The 17,471-nt window shown below is 35.2% G+C and overlaps 1 protein-coding gene across 1 annotated transcript; it reads right to left on the reverse strand.

Annotated features, from left to right (window-relative positions):
- Positions 1–7,395: 7,395 nt before the first annotated feature.
- LOC107826678 (protein DETOXIFICATION 18-like) lies at positions 7,396–12,458 on the reverse strand. The gene is made up of 7 exons (XM_075257278.1): positions 12,123–12,458; positions 10,815–11,362; positions 9,933–10,019; positions 9,780–9,836; positions 8,874–9,112; positions 8,437–8,555; positions 7,396–7,866 (listed from the first exon to the last, which is right to left on the reverse strand). Exons 1-7 carry the CDS (start codon positions 12,300–12,302, stop codon positions 7,735–7,737), a joined length of 1,362 nt encoding a protein of 453 aa, XP_075113379.1. The 5' UTR covers positions 12,303–12,458; the 3' UTR covers positions 7,396–7,734.
- Positions 12,459–17,471: the final 5,013 nt, after the last annotated feature.

A 17,471-nucleotide genomic window follows, 5' to 3' on the forward strand; every position in this document is an offset into this window, starting at 1 on the left:
TGTTAGCCAATAATATGGGATTATCATCGAATATCCTGACTAGATTACTTGTTTTTGGGGTGAAATCCGAATGTTTGGGCCTAGGGATTTGAAATTTTGATTGGAGGATTTGGAGGTCAAATTGATGTCGGAATTTGGTGAAATTTGTATGGTTGGACTCGTGGTTGGATGGGTGTTCATATTTCGTAACTTTTGTCGAGTTCCGAGGCATAGGCCCCGCTGATGATTTTTGGGTGTAATTTTGGATTTTGTTGGAAAGATGTAGAATTTTATATGGAATTAATTCATATAATTGTATTGACTGAATCAAATTATTGTGGATAGATTTGAGAGGCAAAAGCATCGCGAGCTAGAGATTTCGCCGGTTCGAGGTAAGTAATAATTGTAAATACTGTCCCGAGGGTTTGAAACCCCGAATTTTGCACAACGTAGTGCTATACTGAGATGAGACACACGCTGCGTGATGAGCTTGGGGTTCATTGCTACTGGGGATTGTGACTTGGTGTATCCCAATTGATATTTTCCCTACATTTTTTTACTGAGACTTATGTATTGTCATCATGTCTTGGGCTAGTTGCCATGTTTGGGGCCTTGTGCCGACCTGTAGAACCCTTATGGGATTTTTGACTGGTTTTCCTCACATATTTATTAAAAATCATATCCTCAATCATGTTTCTAATTGTTTTATTACAAATGATATGAACCGGGTTATGAAATGATAATCATAAATGAAAGAAATATGTGGGCTGAGATCGCTACCTTATGTTATTGTGCCCGAGAGGCTGTGATTATAATGACTGAGAGGGGTTGAGGACCCAATAGTGAGGATATTATATATGATATTGGATCGGGCTGCACGCCGCAGCAAATATGTAAATATATATATATATGGATCGGGCTGCACAACTTGATATTGCGCTTGGGCCGTAAGGGTCCCCTCCCGGAGTCTGCACACCCCCAGTGAGCGCCGTCGACGAAATATATGGATCGGGTTGCACACCGCAGCGATGAATGGATCGGGCTGCACACCGCAGTGGTTATTATATGGTACCTATTGAGCGTGAATACTGAGTGTGAGTATTGATTGGTAAGAGTTGAGTCACGAGGGACAGAGAGGCTAGCCCGAGGGGCGATATATATATATATATATATATACATACATGCATATGAGTGATGCTTTGCCTGAGAGGCCTGTTTATGAACTTATTGATTTCACTCCTCTTTAAAGTGAGTTTCTATCGAATATGTTGATTTAGTGACTGTTTTCACTCATTTTTATATTGAGCCTCTGTCGAAATGTTGAACAAATGTTTTAAAACAACTTTTATTTAAACTGGGGTTTATGAGACGTTCAGAATTTTATCACTGATTTGGCATTGATTATTTCCACTGAAAATTTCAAGTTATGAGGTGTTTATGATTGCGATGTTGCCCGAGGGACCGATTATAGTTTTCATCTTTTTATTACAAATGATATTGAACCCCCACTGAAATTGCTGGGAGGTATTTTAAATGATTTTTTTACCAAAAAGCTGAATTTAAAATGAGACGATTGACTCGTATTATGATTTGAAAACCTGTTGTTCTTATTGAGCCTAATGTAAAAATGTGTATTCATTATTTTCTACTGCTCAGTCTTTATTTACTCTTATTACTTACTGGGTTGGAGTACTCACATTACTCCCTCCACCTCGTATGCAGGTATTTCGGAACCCGGTAGCGGGTGTTGATTGCTCAGAGGCAAAGTTATCAGAGTTTAGCGAGGTGGCTGCATGACGTTCGCAACACTGCTTTCTTCCTCTCATTTTCATTATTGTATTTAGTACACTTTTGACTAGTTTTGTTGTATTCAGACCTTGGTAGATGCTCATGACTAGTGACACCCCGATGTTGGGCTTGTATGTTATTTCCGCACTATTCATTGAGACTCATGTTATGAGATATTGTTTTATTAAAGTCTTACAAATAACTCTTAATGATTTAAGGGTTAATATGGGTGTTGTATTGGCTGGCTTTGTCTTCACGAGAGGCTCCATCACGACCAGGCCGGTTGGGGTCGTGACATATACCATAAACAAGATTCTTCTATTATATAAAGAGGGTCCTAATCATTTTATAAATATACACTCCCGCATAATCAAGCAATATATTACATTTTTTCTCTTGCAAGTTCTGGTGTTCAGTTCATACTTTTATATAGCACACGCAGTTGGTTCGAGTGTGATTTAGCTCGAGGGCCACAATTGTTCATCACATTGGTTTGTTTATTTTATTGTTAATCTCTAACGTTAATTCTCATATTTATCAGTTTGTGTCAAGTTAAATCACATATCCTTAAAACCACTTATAAGTTTAATTGTTATTCAATTTCAAGAGTACACAATTTGGCGCCCACCGTGGGGCTAAGAATACTAGTGATTGCCTGGTACAATTTTCATAACACACATTATTTTATGCTTGTTCTTTGAAATGTTTTTGATTCCATGATCAACATGTCAAACTCTCAAGTAGTACCCATACACAGAGACAATGACCTTGGTCTTCATGACGAGAACGACAACATAGACGCCCCGAGAAAACGGAGTACCTCCGATCAACCCCGATGGAATCCCGGCCATGGACCTAATCAACGCTAGCTCCCATATTGCCATTAATAGGAATTCGACCGTCGATCCTGAAAATAGCGTCCGCGGAGATGCTCGAATAGCCGATCATAACACACATGGCTGTGAAGAAAGTGGGATTAGCCTTCGAATGATATTTGAAATATTGCAGACCCAACAAGCCGCAATAGCACAACTCTAAAATCAGAACCGTTCACCAAGCAAGATCGAGCTTGATCCATCACAAGAAATTGTTCATAGAGCCGAATCGATGCTAAAGAGATCGAATGGAGGAGAATCGGAGATCGATCCTGCTATCATAAAAATGATCGAAGAACTGACAAAGCGAATCGAGACAGGGGAAAAAGAGATCGAGGAAAACGATAAGAAGAAGGAAACGTATAACTCCAGGGTCGACCAAATCCCTGGGGCACCACCGGTATTGAAAGGACTTGATTCTAAAAAGTTTGTCGAAAAACCATTTTCCCTGAGTGCGGCTCCGAAGCCAATCCCTAACAAGTTTCGTGTGCCCGAGATTTCGAAGTATAACGGGACGACAGATCCAAATGAACACGTTACCTCATATACGTGCGCCATCAAGGGAAATGACTTGGAAGATGACGAGATTAAATCCGTTTTGCTGAAAAAATTCAGGGAGCCTCTTTCGAAGGGTGCTATGATATGGTACCATAATTTACCACATAATTCTATTGATTCATTTGCTATGCTTGCAGATTCTTTTGTAAAGGCACGCACCAGAGCCATTAAGGTCTCTACCAGAAAGTGGACCTCTTTAAAGTAAGACAGAAAGATGATGAGATGCTCAGGGAATTCGTATCTCAATTTCAAATGGAACAAATGGATTTGCCACTGGTCACCGATGATTGGGCTATTCACACTTTTACTCAAGGTCTCAACGCTCGGAGTTCCATAGCTTCACAGCAGTTGAAGCAAAATTTGATCGAATATCCAGCTGTCACTTGGGCCGATGTACATAATCAATATCAGTCGACGATCAGGGTCGAGGATGATCAATTGGAGGCTCCAACCGGTTTGGTTTATCCTAACAAGCCTATGGACAAAGTTAAAAGGGACTTCGACCGGGAACCATGATCGAACAGAGACCTATATCAGCCATACGGTGGAGATAGAAGAAATAACGGGCTTGTACTCAACCCCGTTCAGAATGATAGAAGGAATGATCGGGGAAAGAGCTCCCGAAGACTCATGAGCAAGAGTGGTTTTGATAGGGATGTCAGGTCCAAAGAAGCACCTTGATTGTCAGAATATAATTTCAACGTAGATGCTTCCGCTATAGTATCAGCCATTGGACGTATCAAAGATACCAGGTGGCCTCGACCTTTAAAAACCGATCAGGCCTAGAGAAATCTAAACTAAATATGCAAGTATCATGGCACTCACGGCCATAAAACAGAAGATTGTAGACAACTAAGGGAGGAAGTAGCCCGATTGTTCAACGAGGGGCACTTTTAGGAATTCTTAAGTGACCGGGCCAAGAACCACTTCAAAAACAGGGATTCGAATAGACAGAACGAGCAGGAAGTGCCACAACACGTGATTCACATGATCGTTGGAGGGGTCGATATTCCTAATGGACCGGTATTTAAACGCACCAAGGTGACGATCACAAGGGAAAAATGAACACGGGACTACTTACCAGAAGAGACTTTGTCTTTCAATGACGAGGATGCAGAAGGGATCGAACAATCTCATAACGACGCACTGGTAATATCTGTCCTTATGAATAAAATTCAAGTTAAACGTATTTTAATTGATCCAGGTAGCTCAGCCAATATTATTCGATCGAGGGTCGTAGAATAACTCGACCTGCAAGATCAAATTGTGCCTGCACCCCGAATACTTAACGGCTTCAACATGGCAAGCGAAACCACCAAAGGTGAGATTATTTTGCCAGTGAACGTGGCCGGGACCATCCAGGAAACAAAGTTCCATGTAATTGAGGGTGACATGCGGTACAATGCCATGCTCGGAAGGCCTTGAATCCATAACATGAGGGCAGTACCCTCAACCCTTCACCCAGTTCTAAAGTTCCCGACATCTAAATGAGTCAAAATAGTGTACGGGGAGCAGCCTGTCGTCAAGGAGATGTTTGCAATCGATGAAGTCATACTGGTGTCGCACTTTCTTCAGCAAAGGGATCAGATTCAAGGGGAAAACATGAGGCTAAATAGCAACCATAGACACCAGTCTCGACCTAACCGGAGGTGAGGGGGACCGACAAAGACGAAGACTATAGGATACCTCGATCTTTTATAGTTCCCGATGACTCCGACGCCACAAAATCAAGGGTCGAAGAGCTAGAACAAGCCACACTGGCCGAACATCAGCCTGAACGAAAGGTATACCTGGGCAGGGGCTAACCCCCGAGCTCAGGAAAAAACTTATTCATTTCCTCACAACTAACATGAATTGCTTTGCTTGGTCCCACCTCGATATGATAGGGATCCTACTGGAAATAACCACTCATAAGCTGAGTCTGAATCCTAAACATGCCGAATCAAGGATGAGGTAACCAGTCCGAGATTAAACATGCCTTTATCAAGGATGAGGTAACCAAACTTCTCAAAATAGGATCCATTTGGGAAGTAAAGTATCCCGAATGGCTAGCAAATGTAGTGGTAGTCCCTAATAAGGGAAAAAAAACTTAGAATGTGTGTAGATTATAAAGACCTGAATAAGGCATGCCCCAAGGATTCTTTTCCTTTGCCTAACATCGACCGTATGATCGATGCAACGGTCGACCATAAAGACTCTCAATTTTCTTGATGCCAATTCCGGGTACAACCAAATACAAATAAACCCAGAAGATTAGGAAAAGACTTCGTTCATCACGAAGTATAGCACCTACTGTTATAATGTAATGCCATTCAGACTAAAAAATACTGGTGCAACCTATCAACGCCTAGTAAATCGAATGTTCGAAGAAAAAATAGAGAAATCTATGGAAGTTTATATTAATGACATGCTAGTTCAAGGCAATAAAAGTTTACTATTGCTGATGTTAACGACATTATTTACTTGTTCTGTTCCTTATTCGCGACTAGGCTTGAACCGAGGGTCCGATCGAGGACGAGCTCACTATTCAATCTAAGATTAGTCCCGGTCATAATATTGTGAGTGGTTTGATCGTTTATTTCATCTTTAATTCATTTATTTATTATTCTTAATTATTCGTGTTGAATTAAATCACGTATCCTTTAAACCGCGTACAAATTTAATTGTTATTCAATTTTGGGTAAACAATTTGGCTTTGCAAAATAAATGTACCTCAAGCCTAAGTAACAAAAGGTGACTTCAAGTATTTCTTACACGTTTTCATTTCAAAATCTATATAGTTTTAATATTAGATCTACCAACCGGAAAGAGAAAGACAAAGAGGTAGTTGTTTAATAATAGTCATTCATGTGATCCTTATATTTTTTCACATTCGTTAATTATAGCGTGCCAATGGCTTTCTTACTCTTTCATAATAATAAAAAGCAAAAGCATGGCCCCACATAAAAATCTGTTGATAAATAAAATCTAATTTGTTGTCTATTACTTAAAAATTAAATCTTGCTCTATGGTCTAGTTTGATTTTGTAGTTAAAATAATCTTATACCATGGCGTATCTGGAATATTAATAATTAGTGAAATAATCGAAAATGACAGATTTTGAGGACTTGGGAGGCAGGAAAAGGAAGAGGGAGAGGAGAATTTTTTGAACTAGCGCTCAAGTAGGGTAAAAATTTATTCACTCGGGTATTTATATGAAATTAATAAATGCATATCATATGTTGCACATACAATTGTAACACTTAACCATTGTTAAATAATATGTATTACCTCGTTAAATAACCTAATTATTGTATATTAACATGATTTGGTCTAAACACTCATTCAGAATCACGTGAAGAGGCAAAGATTGGATCATAACATGATGTATACGAAGAGGTAAAAATTATCTATAACTAGTGAATTTGTCTGTGCTTCGCGCGGTCAAACAATTTCATGTAAAATACACAAAAAATTATCCAAGGGGTTGACAGCCGATGATTCTAATCTTCTTATACTATTGGAAACTTTTGCTTTAAAGAAGAGAATAATGGAAATCAAATAAATTGGTTTAATAAAACACAAATATATAATGGATGCATTTGCAGCTGTAATATGAAGATAGACAAAATAATCGAGAGCTCATCAAAGGCAAACTAGACATCTAACATACAACATATTTGTCAAAGGCAAACCAGAATTTCTAGTGTAGTACATATTTTATGTAGTCAAGGCCTCAAGGGTAAAGCGATATAGTTTTCTCGAGCAAAGTAATGTGTATTTTTGTCTTCAAGCAAATGTGGTACTAATATTTCTATTCATGAGGGTCTACTAAGGTATAACGCATTCAACTCGTGCATTATATATCAATTGGTCATCAGTTGATTTTTTCCCCTATTTTTGTGCTCTGAGTCCAAAAAAATAATATTTTGGTTCCGGACTCCAAAAAGTAGAGGCTTTTTTTCACTTTTAGCCTGCGCGAAAACTATTTATATTCGTATAATTTTATATATATATATTTTCCAGCTATTATTTTAAGATTAGCTATACAATATCATTTCCCCCAAAAGTAGTTGCATCCTCGGTGAAGAATGAATACTAAAGGAAAGACCAAATCTCACAGTTTTGCAATCAGATTTTCGTATAGAAGTTAGAAATTCAGTGATTTTTAAGTTAACACTCTTTCTATCTCATTTTATAGAATATCGACGACAAATTCATGATTTTAACTTGATAAATTTAGTTTTTATATTTTTAACACCGAAACGATATACACTCAACCAATAATGGCCAACAAGCCCGGCGGTGGCCATAAGCAAGACAATAACAACAATAACAAAAAACTCAGTATATTTCTAATAGGTGGAATCTGCGGAAGGTAATCTGTACGCAGACCTTACCCTTACCTAATGCATGTAGAAAGACTGTTTCCAATAGACCCTCGGCTCAGAGATGGCCATACGCAAATTATTCTCGAATTGATTTCTCAAATAATCACTCAACTTATGAAAATTGTGTAAAAAAATAAACTCTAAGTATTCTCATGAACTCAAGCTTAAGCTAGAAGTTCATTTTCTCTACTGCTCTTTGTTGAGGCCTCTATTTTTCCCCATCTGGTAAACAATGTCAGTAGCAATAAGCCAGAAGCTTGGCAAGCTAAACCACATATCAAGCCCATCCATAAACCCTGCATCATATTTAAAAAAAGAAAAAGAGAGAGGGTATTATCGCTTTAGCCCGCGCCAGAAATTATTTACATTCGGTAGTCGAAAAAGTATATAAAATTTATATAATTTTTGTATATAACATACAGAATGCATATATATACAATATATATATATATATATATATATATATATATATATATATATATATATATATATATATATATATATATGTTTTTATTGTTCGACTATACAATGTCATTTTTCAAAAAAAAAAAAAAACACTTTAATTAGTTAACTACACCTCAATTATATTCTAGATTAATTGCGATTTAATATATTAATATCTAAAAAGAATATATTAAATCCACCGGATGAAGCCTACGTTCAATTGCGTTCAACCCATCATTGACTTTTGACACGTAGCATAACCATAAATGTTAAAAAAATCACTAAAATTTTCGACGAATATTAGATTTTTAACTCATAATTTTAAAATATAAAATAAGTTTAGTATTTAAAAAAGAACTTAAATCCAAGATCCGTCTATCTGAATACGAGAGAAAACCGAGCATGTCATGCACTTAAATTACCTGAGCTTGTAGGTTGAACTTGAAAGCAAGGAGACCTGCAATTGGCATGCCTATGACATAGAATGTTGCTAAGTTGATGCACATAGCCAAATGTTGCCACCCACATCCCCTAGCCACTCCTGATCAATTCAATTACACTTTTAGTAAGGTTATTTTGAAGAAGAATTAACGCAAATAGCCGTCCACCCAACTATTTAAATTAAAAATAGCCAGTAGAGGTATAATATATGCATAAGTTATGTATTATATGTGTATAATTATGTATAAACTATACATATGGCTAGAAAAAATAAATAATGAATATAGACGATTATTTTTGTAAAGATCGAATATAGACGACTACTTTTGTAAAGATCCCTATTTTGAATGCAAAACTAATTTATATGATATATCTCGCGGAATATATGTCATGAATATTATGTAAACAAAAATCTGACCTGATAAAACTCCTTGAAAGAAATCGAATACGAAGGATATTAACAGGAGAGGCGTCATGAAGGCGAATTTATTAATTATCTCCGGGCTATCGCTAAAGAGGCCGGCCCATACATTATGACCAAAAAATAGAGCCAAATCAACTATAAGAGCAAGAATAATAGATAGCTTGAGTGTAACAGCCATAGCATGTTTAGCTTTGTCAGGATTTCCAGCTCCTAATTCATTTGCCACCCTAGTGCTGCATATATATAATACAATACACATTAATTTGGTATCAGCTACAAATTGTGGATAATTAAAGAAAAAAGGTGGATTAGAACGAGGAGCGGAGCTAGAATTTTGAGTTTATGAATTTTGGATTCTAGAAAAGATAGCTTACTGGATTATGATAAATTATTTATGCATATTAAGTAAAAAAAATTAACACAAATAAAGACTTTGCGCCAAATGCTATTAGGTTCTGCCGAACCCGTAAACAGAACCGTAGCTCCTCTCCTAATCAGAAATATGTCAAAATTATATTTTCGTGGTGGTAATTGAAAAATAGCCACAGTTTCAAAGTAATCGAAATTTAGTCAATTTTCATGTAAAGATAAATCTGAACGAAAATACTATTCAAAATCCGAAAAATATTTCAGCATAATATACTGGTCCAGCATAATAAGTTGAAAGTTCACACACAGGTGCTCTACTCTCAAGTATATTATGCTGGAACTTTCTGGAGTTGGAGTTCGTGCATAATATCCTGTAAGTTTATACACAGGTGCACCGATCTCTAGTATATTATACTGAAACTTTCCGTCTTGCAGCAAAATAGTAGTTATTTTTTAATAACTTTGTAAACGCTGGCTATTTTTCAATTACCGGTCTAAAAACTAGCTATCCCGTGCTATTTTCACCCTTACCTTGCAGCTGCGCTCAGACCATAAGACATCATGTAGGCAATAGCTTCGGTATTTACACTGCAAATTCACAACTCAAAAGAATTGGTGTCAGCTAGACTAAGATTTACCCTTCAAAAATGTGAAAATGCGATGATTTAAAGCATAGAGGCTTACCTCATTGCAATTACCGAAGTAGACGTTGCCGAGTCTCGCATCAAACCAGCCAATAACACAAGAAGCTCAAAAGCCCAGTACTCCAAACTGTGTACAGATTAAATTAGGAAAAGATTTACTCTTTATTTACGCAACAGTGACAAAGAATTTCACCCTATCATTATAGTTTTACCATCCGTGGGAGAAATTAAAAAATAGTCAGATTTACAACTAGTCGTTCAAAAATAGTCCAGTTTCAAAAGTAATCGAAATTTAGCCATTTTTCATGTAAAGATAAATCTGAGTGAAAACACTGTTCAAAACCCGGAAAATACGCTAGTATATTATGCTGGAGTTCCAGCATAAGTATACTTGAACTCCAGCATATTATACTGGAGTTCCAGGATAAGTATGTTGGAACTCCATCATATTTACACTAGAACTCCAACATAATATACTGGAGTTCCAGCAAGTATATCGGTCCAACATAATATACTGGAATTCATACACAGGTGCACCGAACTCCAGTATATTATGCTGGATCAGTCCCTGTTGCAGCAAAATAGTGGCTATTTTTTATTGACTTGGTAAACGCTGGCTATTTTTGAATGACTAGTCCGAAAACTGGCTATACCGTGCTATTTTTACGTAAAAAAGGTAGACATGACACCAGGTAGCCACGCTAAAGGGCTTCTATTTAAGAACTAGTCAATGCATTCTGAATTTCATTTTTTCCAGACAAAAATATCCTGAATTGTCCTTTAAGTTAAGATCAAAATAGCTATCCTGAGAATGACTATCTGTGCACTTGGCCCCTCATTGAGAATTATGTTACAACTTAAATGACAATGTTTTTTTTTTGTTTTTTACAAGAATAACCAAATTAACAAATATGATACTCACCAGACCATAGCAGCAGAGGGCAAAGCCAACTTCAAGTTTGTAAGGATATGATGAAATGGCTCAAATGAGAAACCGTCCTGCCAGATATGGCTGAATTTTTCGGAGAAAAGTACGTATAGACCCAACGAAAGAACTGAAATCCAGATCGAAATGGAAGCTGCTAACGATGCTCCCTTGAAACCAAGACCCGTCCAATGAACCAAAGTGTAGGCAATGCCGATATGGATAAGTAAAGATCCAACTGAGCACGCGACAAGAGGTATGATAATCGACTGAGCCTGAAGAAATCTCATAATGTTTTGCAAGAAACCATATGCAAACAATCCAGGTATGAGAAATTTCAAGAACACCCCTGCTTGTTTTGCTATGTCAGGATCTTGATGAAGTAAAATCAGTATCATATCAGAATACCACCAGATAACGGCAATCACTATTGAAAATATGAATGATATGATACATGATGTTTGCAGATGTATCCCTAGCATCCTGTACATTTTTGCGCCATATCCTTGGCCGCATAGTGTCTCAAGAGCACCGCTTAGGCCAACCTAGATTATTGTACATTAATAAGATTAAAACTTGTTTCATTCAAATTGGAAGAAAAGTGCAAAATGAAAAAGTTGAATATCAAACTTGGACTTTCTTTGATCATCTCTTTTAAAATCAAATGCCAAAGAAAATACCATAGAATTACAGGCGAATTCATCATTTGGACTATCAAACTCATAGCAGCTACAACGTAACCACATACAGTGAAGCTAAGAGTGGTCAGTTGAAAATATAACAAATATTCCTAAGTTCTTTACGGGTAACTTTGGAAAAAAAAAATTAATTCGTTATTGGTATATGAAAAAGTCAAATATTATGGACCACAAAAAAAACCAAAAAATCAATTACAGTGAACCGGAGGGAGTATTTAATATTTTGTCACGTTCATTGAAAAATTATTTAAAACATTAACCAAATATAATTAAATTATCATCATCATCATCATTAAATATATTATTATTATTATTATTATTATTTTTTTTTATAATTCTAAAGTGCTAAATATTTTGGACTTTTTTTTTTTTTTGCTAATATAACATGTTCGTCACTAATTTGATTTTTGATGTTGTTGTTGTTGCTGCTGATGCTTTTGAGATATTGCGTATTAAGAGAAAAAAATTTGGTCCTCTTAGGCAGCTGAGAGTTCTAAATTGTAGGAAAACTTTAGCGAAATTCATGACTTCGTTACTATTGGTCACCAGGATCAATAACAATATATAGGTATGAACGTATTATTTAGGAAGAATATTAGATGCATACCATGAAAGCTAGACCAGAGACGACAGCCCAAGAATTACCAAGATTTGAGGCAGCAAGTTCAAGTTTACCAAGATGTCCAGCAAACATGACAGATACAAGGTTAATGAAGTAGAAACTACTCGTCACGACGATCATCGGCAACGAAAACAATATCTGATTCTTTGCTTCTTCCATATCCATTACCTTATTCCACCACCTGTTTGTTGCCGCTGCCGCCGCCGCCCGTCCTTCGCCGGATAATGCTGGCGGCAACAGGAGACTTTTAAGATTACTTGGTGAACTATCCCTACCTGTGCTTTCACTCTCTCTCACTCTACTATGATCTCTTGTTACTTCCCTGTTGGGCACGAAATATAAGGAAAAACTTATTATCTACCAACCGCTAACTTATTATCCCTTCTGTCCCAAATAATATAGTTCATTACTTAAATGATTACTCAACTATTTGAAATTATCTAGTAAAATTATTATTCTTTCTTGGTAATAGAAAAATTATTTAAAAAAGGTCATTCAACTAGATTTCTCAAACTTTTGATTGTCAAATACTTATTTTATCCTATAAATTATCAACTTTTATTTACTTTTTTTTTTTATCTTTTTTATATTATTATTTTTTCTCTTTTTAATCTACATTATGGACTTATCTATAAAAAAAATAAATTTTATTTATAAAATAAAAAATAAAAAATTAATTTTCTAGCATATATACTTTCATAATGTCAAAATAATAATATAATTAAGCATAATATTCAAGAATATATAATGTATATTAAAAAATCTTTATTTGAAATAATTATTTTTTATATTAAGTGCATGAAATATATATTATAAAAAATTTATTTTCTTTCATTATCAATTATGTAAATAAATTTTGAGTTTTTGTTGTTAATATCAAAATTATTATTACAAATAAATTATTTCTTTTACTATGCTCAAATTATTTCTAGTTGAGTGACCTTCTATGTGCTATAGATATAATTAAGTGACTTTGCTGTTACAAACGAAAGAAATATGACTTTAGTAGATAATTTTGGATACTTTAGTGATCATTTGAATAATGGACTCCAATTAATATGTCAATGTTTGGATTTCAAGCGTCAAATTTGTTAGAGTTTGATATAATATTTTTAAATCTATTTAGAATATAATTTACAAATTTGGAAATTATGTAAAAAAAATACTATATGTCTCAATAATTAATACTTCAAAAAACTTAAAAGACATATGAAAACAATCCAGTCACAAAAAGTTTAGATTTGACTCTCGAACCCCGAACAATTCCGACGGAGGGATTAATACTTAGTAATTTGTGTGATAGTAAAACTTTTAAAATTTGTAGTGTTAAACATATCATAATATTTGTATAACTATGTGTGTTAAAAATGAGATGAGAACTTTAAATTAAGTAGTTGGCTAATTTAGAACGATATCATTTTCTTTTAAATGAACTAATAAGAATATAATGTTATTGGTTCTTAATCAAGAGGAAACAATTATTTTTGGTAAAACTACACTATATAACCGTCCCCAAAATTACTAGCCGGCAAAATGTATATTTATGTATAATATACATATTTTATACATAATGAATGTATATTTTTTATATATATATTTAACTAGCCGATATAATTATTATCGACTGACAGGCTAAATGTATAACTTGCCCAATATTTTTCTTGTTTGCTTCTAAGTTTACCAATATTAATAAAATTCTCTATGGGGCATGTTGTTGAGTCGTTAAAGACGTGCATTTAAAATGTCAGACTTCTGTTACGTGAAAAAGAGAGTTAGGTGTACGAGAAGGCCAATTCATTGAATAATTGATGAAATGACAGAAAGGGAATTCTGCTAAAGCCATGTGAAGAAATATACACTTTTATCATTAGAAAAAAGTTATCAAGGCAAAAGTTAATTTCTAAAAAGCTTTTAAAGATTTTTCCCAAAAAAATATTTCTAGAAAGCTATTCAAACACTTTTCGAGTTCGCTGCCTATTATACACTCAATTACACTTGGTCGATTGCCAATTGAATATCTTTGGGGATCTTTACGTAAATAGCCAATTAAATATATTGTTTATCATTTCTAGTTGATATGCATAGATTTTACACAGATATACACATATTGAGTCAAGGGTCTATATGAAATAACTTCTCTATATCACACAAGGTAGGATAAAACTACACGCAGAGCAAGGGTATATGAAACTACACGGATATACACATATTGAGTCAAGGGTAGAATTTCCCTACTTGTGAAATCACGCCGAGTTTGTTGTTGTTGTTATTGTTGTTGTTGTATTACACATATGTCATATATGAACTATGCATATATTATACATTCACTTTTTTTAAATTTAAGCGATTAAACAAACAGCTATTAGATTAATTTATTGGCCGGGGCTGGGGGCCGGCTTACATCTTACTACATAGACTTGATTAAAATCCAATAAATGTTAGGTTGATTCATCTAATTTGGCTTTGCAAATTAAATAAATGTACCTCGTTTATTTCAAGCCTAAGTAACAAAAGGTGACTTGAAGTATTTCTTGCACGTTTTTCCTTTTCAAAAAGTATAGTTTTAATATTACATCTACCAACCGCAAACACAAAGACAAAGAGGTAGTTGTGTAATAATAGTAATTCATGGGATCCTCATATTTTTTTTTTTCATATTCGTTAATTATAGCGTGCCAATGGATTTGTTACTCTTTACATAATAAAAATTAGCAAAAGCATGTCCCCACATAAAAATTTGTTGATAAATAAAATCTAATTTGTTGACTATTACTTAAAAATTAAATCTTGCTATGTGGTCTAGTTTGATTTGGTAGTTCAAATAATCTTATACCATGATGAATCTAGAACAGTAATAATTAGTAAAATAATTGAAAACGACAGATTTTGAGGACTTGGGAGTAAGACAAGAAAAGTAAGAGGGAGAGGAGAGGAGAAATTTTTGAACTAGCGCTTAAGTAGGGTAAAAATTTATTCACTCGGGTGTTTATATGAAATTAATAAATGCATATCATATGTTGCACATACACTTCTAACATTTAATCATTGTTAAATAATATGTATTACCTTATTAAATAACCTAATTATATTATATTAACATGATTTGGTCTAAACACTCGATCATAGTCACTTGAAGTGGCACAGATTAGATCATAGCATGTGGAGCATGCTTTGACGGCCTAGAATTTATAGTTGACACGCACAAAATAAAAAGAAGGGCTCTTCGAATGGCTCTGTACGAAAGAGGTGAAAACTATCTATAATTTTATGTGAGTCTTTCATTTTTTTTGGGGAGAAATTCAAAAATAGCCAGATTTACAACTGGTCGTTCACAAATAGCCAGTTTCAAAAGTAATCAAAATTTAGCCACTTTTCATGTAAAGATAAATCTGAGCGAAAACACTGTTCAAAACTTGAAAAATACGCCAGTATATTATACCGGAGTTCCAAGATAAGTATGCTTGAACTCCAGCATATTATACTGGAGTTCCAAGATAAGTATGCTGGAACTCCAGGGTAAGTACACTAAAACTCCAGCGTAATATACTGGAGTTCCAGCAAGTATAATTGTCCAGTATAATATACTGGAGTTTGGAGCACCGGTGCTCCAGTTTTCAGTATATTATACTGGAGTCAGCAAAGTATACCGGTCCAGTATAATATGCTGGAGTTCATACACAGGTGCACCGAACTCCAGTATATTATGCTGGACCGGTCTCTGTTGCAGCAAAATAGTGGCTATTTTTCATTGACTTTGTAAACGTTGACTATTTTTGAATAACCAGTTCGAAAATTGGCACTACCGTGCTATTTTTACTCTTTTTTACTGAGTGAAAGACATTAAATTAAGACAGGAAACTAAAGAGTTTCAGTACACAAAGGGATTAATCGTGGTGATTCCGTCCTATAATAGTCTTTCCGAAAATAAAATAAAGCATATAAAGGAGGGTACGTAGTTGTCGAAAACAACATTAGTTCCAACTAATCTATGTTAGGTCCAGGTACTCCCAATGTTAGCTAGAGCACGTGTCACCATGTTTGCCTCACCGTACACGTGGCATAAGGAAAGACGATCCATTGCTTGTAGAACGAACCTGCAATCATTCAACAAAGGTAAATAAGATGCATTTGTTATAAATATATTATATTATAAATGTTCATTTAGTACTCCGTTGTAAATAAGCTTCCTGAATAAGCTTATTCAGATGTGACTCCACCGTAAATATGTTTATCTATTTAAGTACTCTATTAGAAATAAACTTCTTGAAGAAGCTTATCACTTCGATACCAGGTTATGGATAAACATTACCCCCGATAAAAGATTATTCATACCGGATATAATAAGCTTATCCTTTCAGTACTTACTTATTAAAGATCCAGTCATACTGTGGAATAATTTGAAAGATAGATATGACCACCTGAAAATGGTCGTTCTTCCACAGGCACGATATGATTGGACTCATTTAAGGCTACAAGATTTTAAATCTATCAGTGAGTATAATTCTGCTATGTTAAGAATTATTTCCCAATTGAAGTTATATGGTGATAATATTACTGATCATGATATGTTGGAGAAAGCTTTCACCACTTTTTATGTCTCGAATATTCTCCTGCAACAGTAATATCGAGAGATGAGATTTAAAAAGTATTCTGAACTTATCTCACATCTTCTTATAGCCGAGCAACATAATGGGTTATTAATGAAAAATCATGAAAGTCGACCTACTGGTTCTTGTCCATTCTCTGAAGTGAATGAGACGAACTTCCACCAGGCTAAACGTGGAAAAGGTCGTGGTTATGGTCGCGGTCGGGAAAGAAACTCTAATCATGGTAATAATATGCACCAAAGAACACTCCTCACCACCAGCAGTGGAAAAGGAAGGAACCAAAGCATGAAGCGGTGCAAACACCAAATGCAGAAAATGCATGCTATAGATGTGGAGAAAAATGGCACTGGTCACGTACCTGTCGTACGCCAAAGCACCTGGTTGAGCTTTATCAAGCCTCCCTAAAGAAGACAGAGAAAAATGCTGAAGCAAATTTTATTTCTGAAGATAATTTAGACTTCATGCATTTGGATGTAACTGATTACCTTGCACTCCCAGAAGGAGTGCACCAAAGAACACTCCTCACCACCAGCAGTGGAAAAGGAAGGAACCAAAGCATGAAGCGGTGCAAACACCAAATACAGAAAATGCATGCTATAGATGTGGAGAAAAAGGGCACTGGTCACGTTCCTGTCGTACGCCAAAGCACCTGGTTGAGCTTTATCAAGCCTCCCTAAAGAAGACAGAGAAAAATGTTGAAGCAAATTTTATTTCTGAAGATAATTTA

The sequence above is a fragment of the Nicotiana tabacum genome, chromosome 1 (assembly GCF_000715075.1).
Source record: "Nicotiana tabacum cultivar K326 chromosome 1, ASM71507v2, whole genome shotgun sequence".
Classification (NCBI taxonomy): domain Eukaryota; kingdom Viridiplantae; phylum Streptophyta; class Magnoliopsida; order Solanales; family Solanaceae; genus Nicotiana; species Nicotiana tabacum.

Excerpts from the sequence above, each read along its gene's own strand:
- LOC107826678 (XM_075257278.1), bottom strand. The coding sequence starts at position 12,302 with ATGGATATGGAAGAAGCAAAGAATCAGATATTGTTTTCGTTGCCGATG. Across the intron at positions 10,020-10,814 it reads CCCTCTGCTGCTATGGTCTG|TTTGGAGTACTGGGCTTTTG; the intron begins GTGAGTATCATA and ends ATCTGTACACAG. Across the intron at positions 9,837-9,932 it reads ACTTCGGTAATTGCAATGAG|TGTAAATACCGAAGCTATTG; the intron begins GTAAGCCTCTAT and ends GTGAATTTGCAG.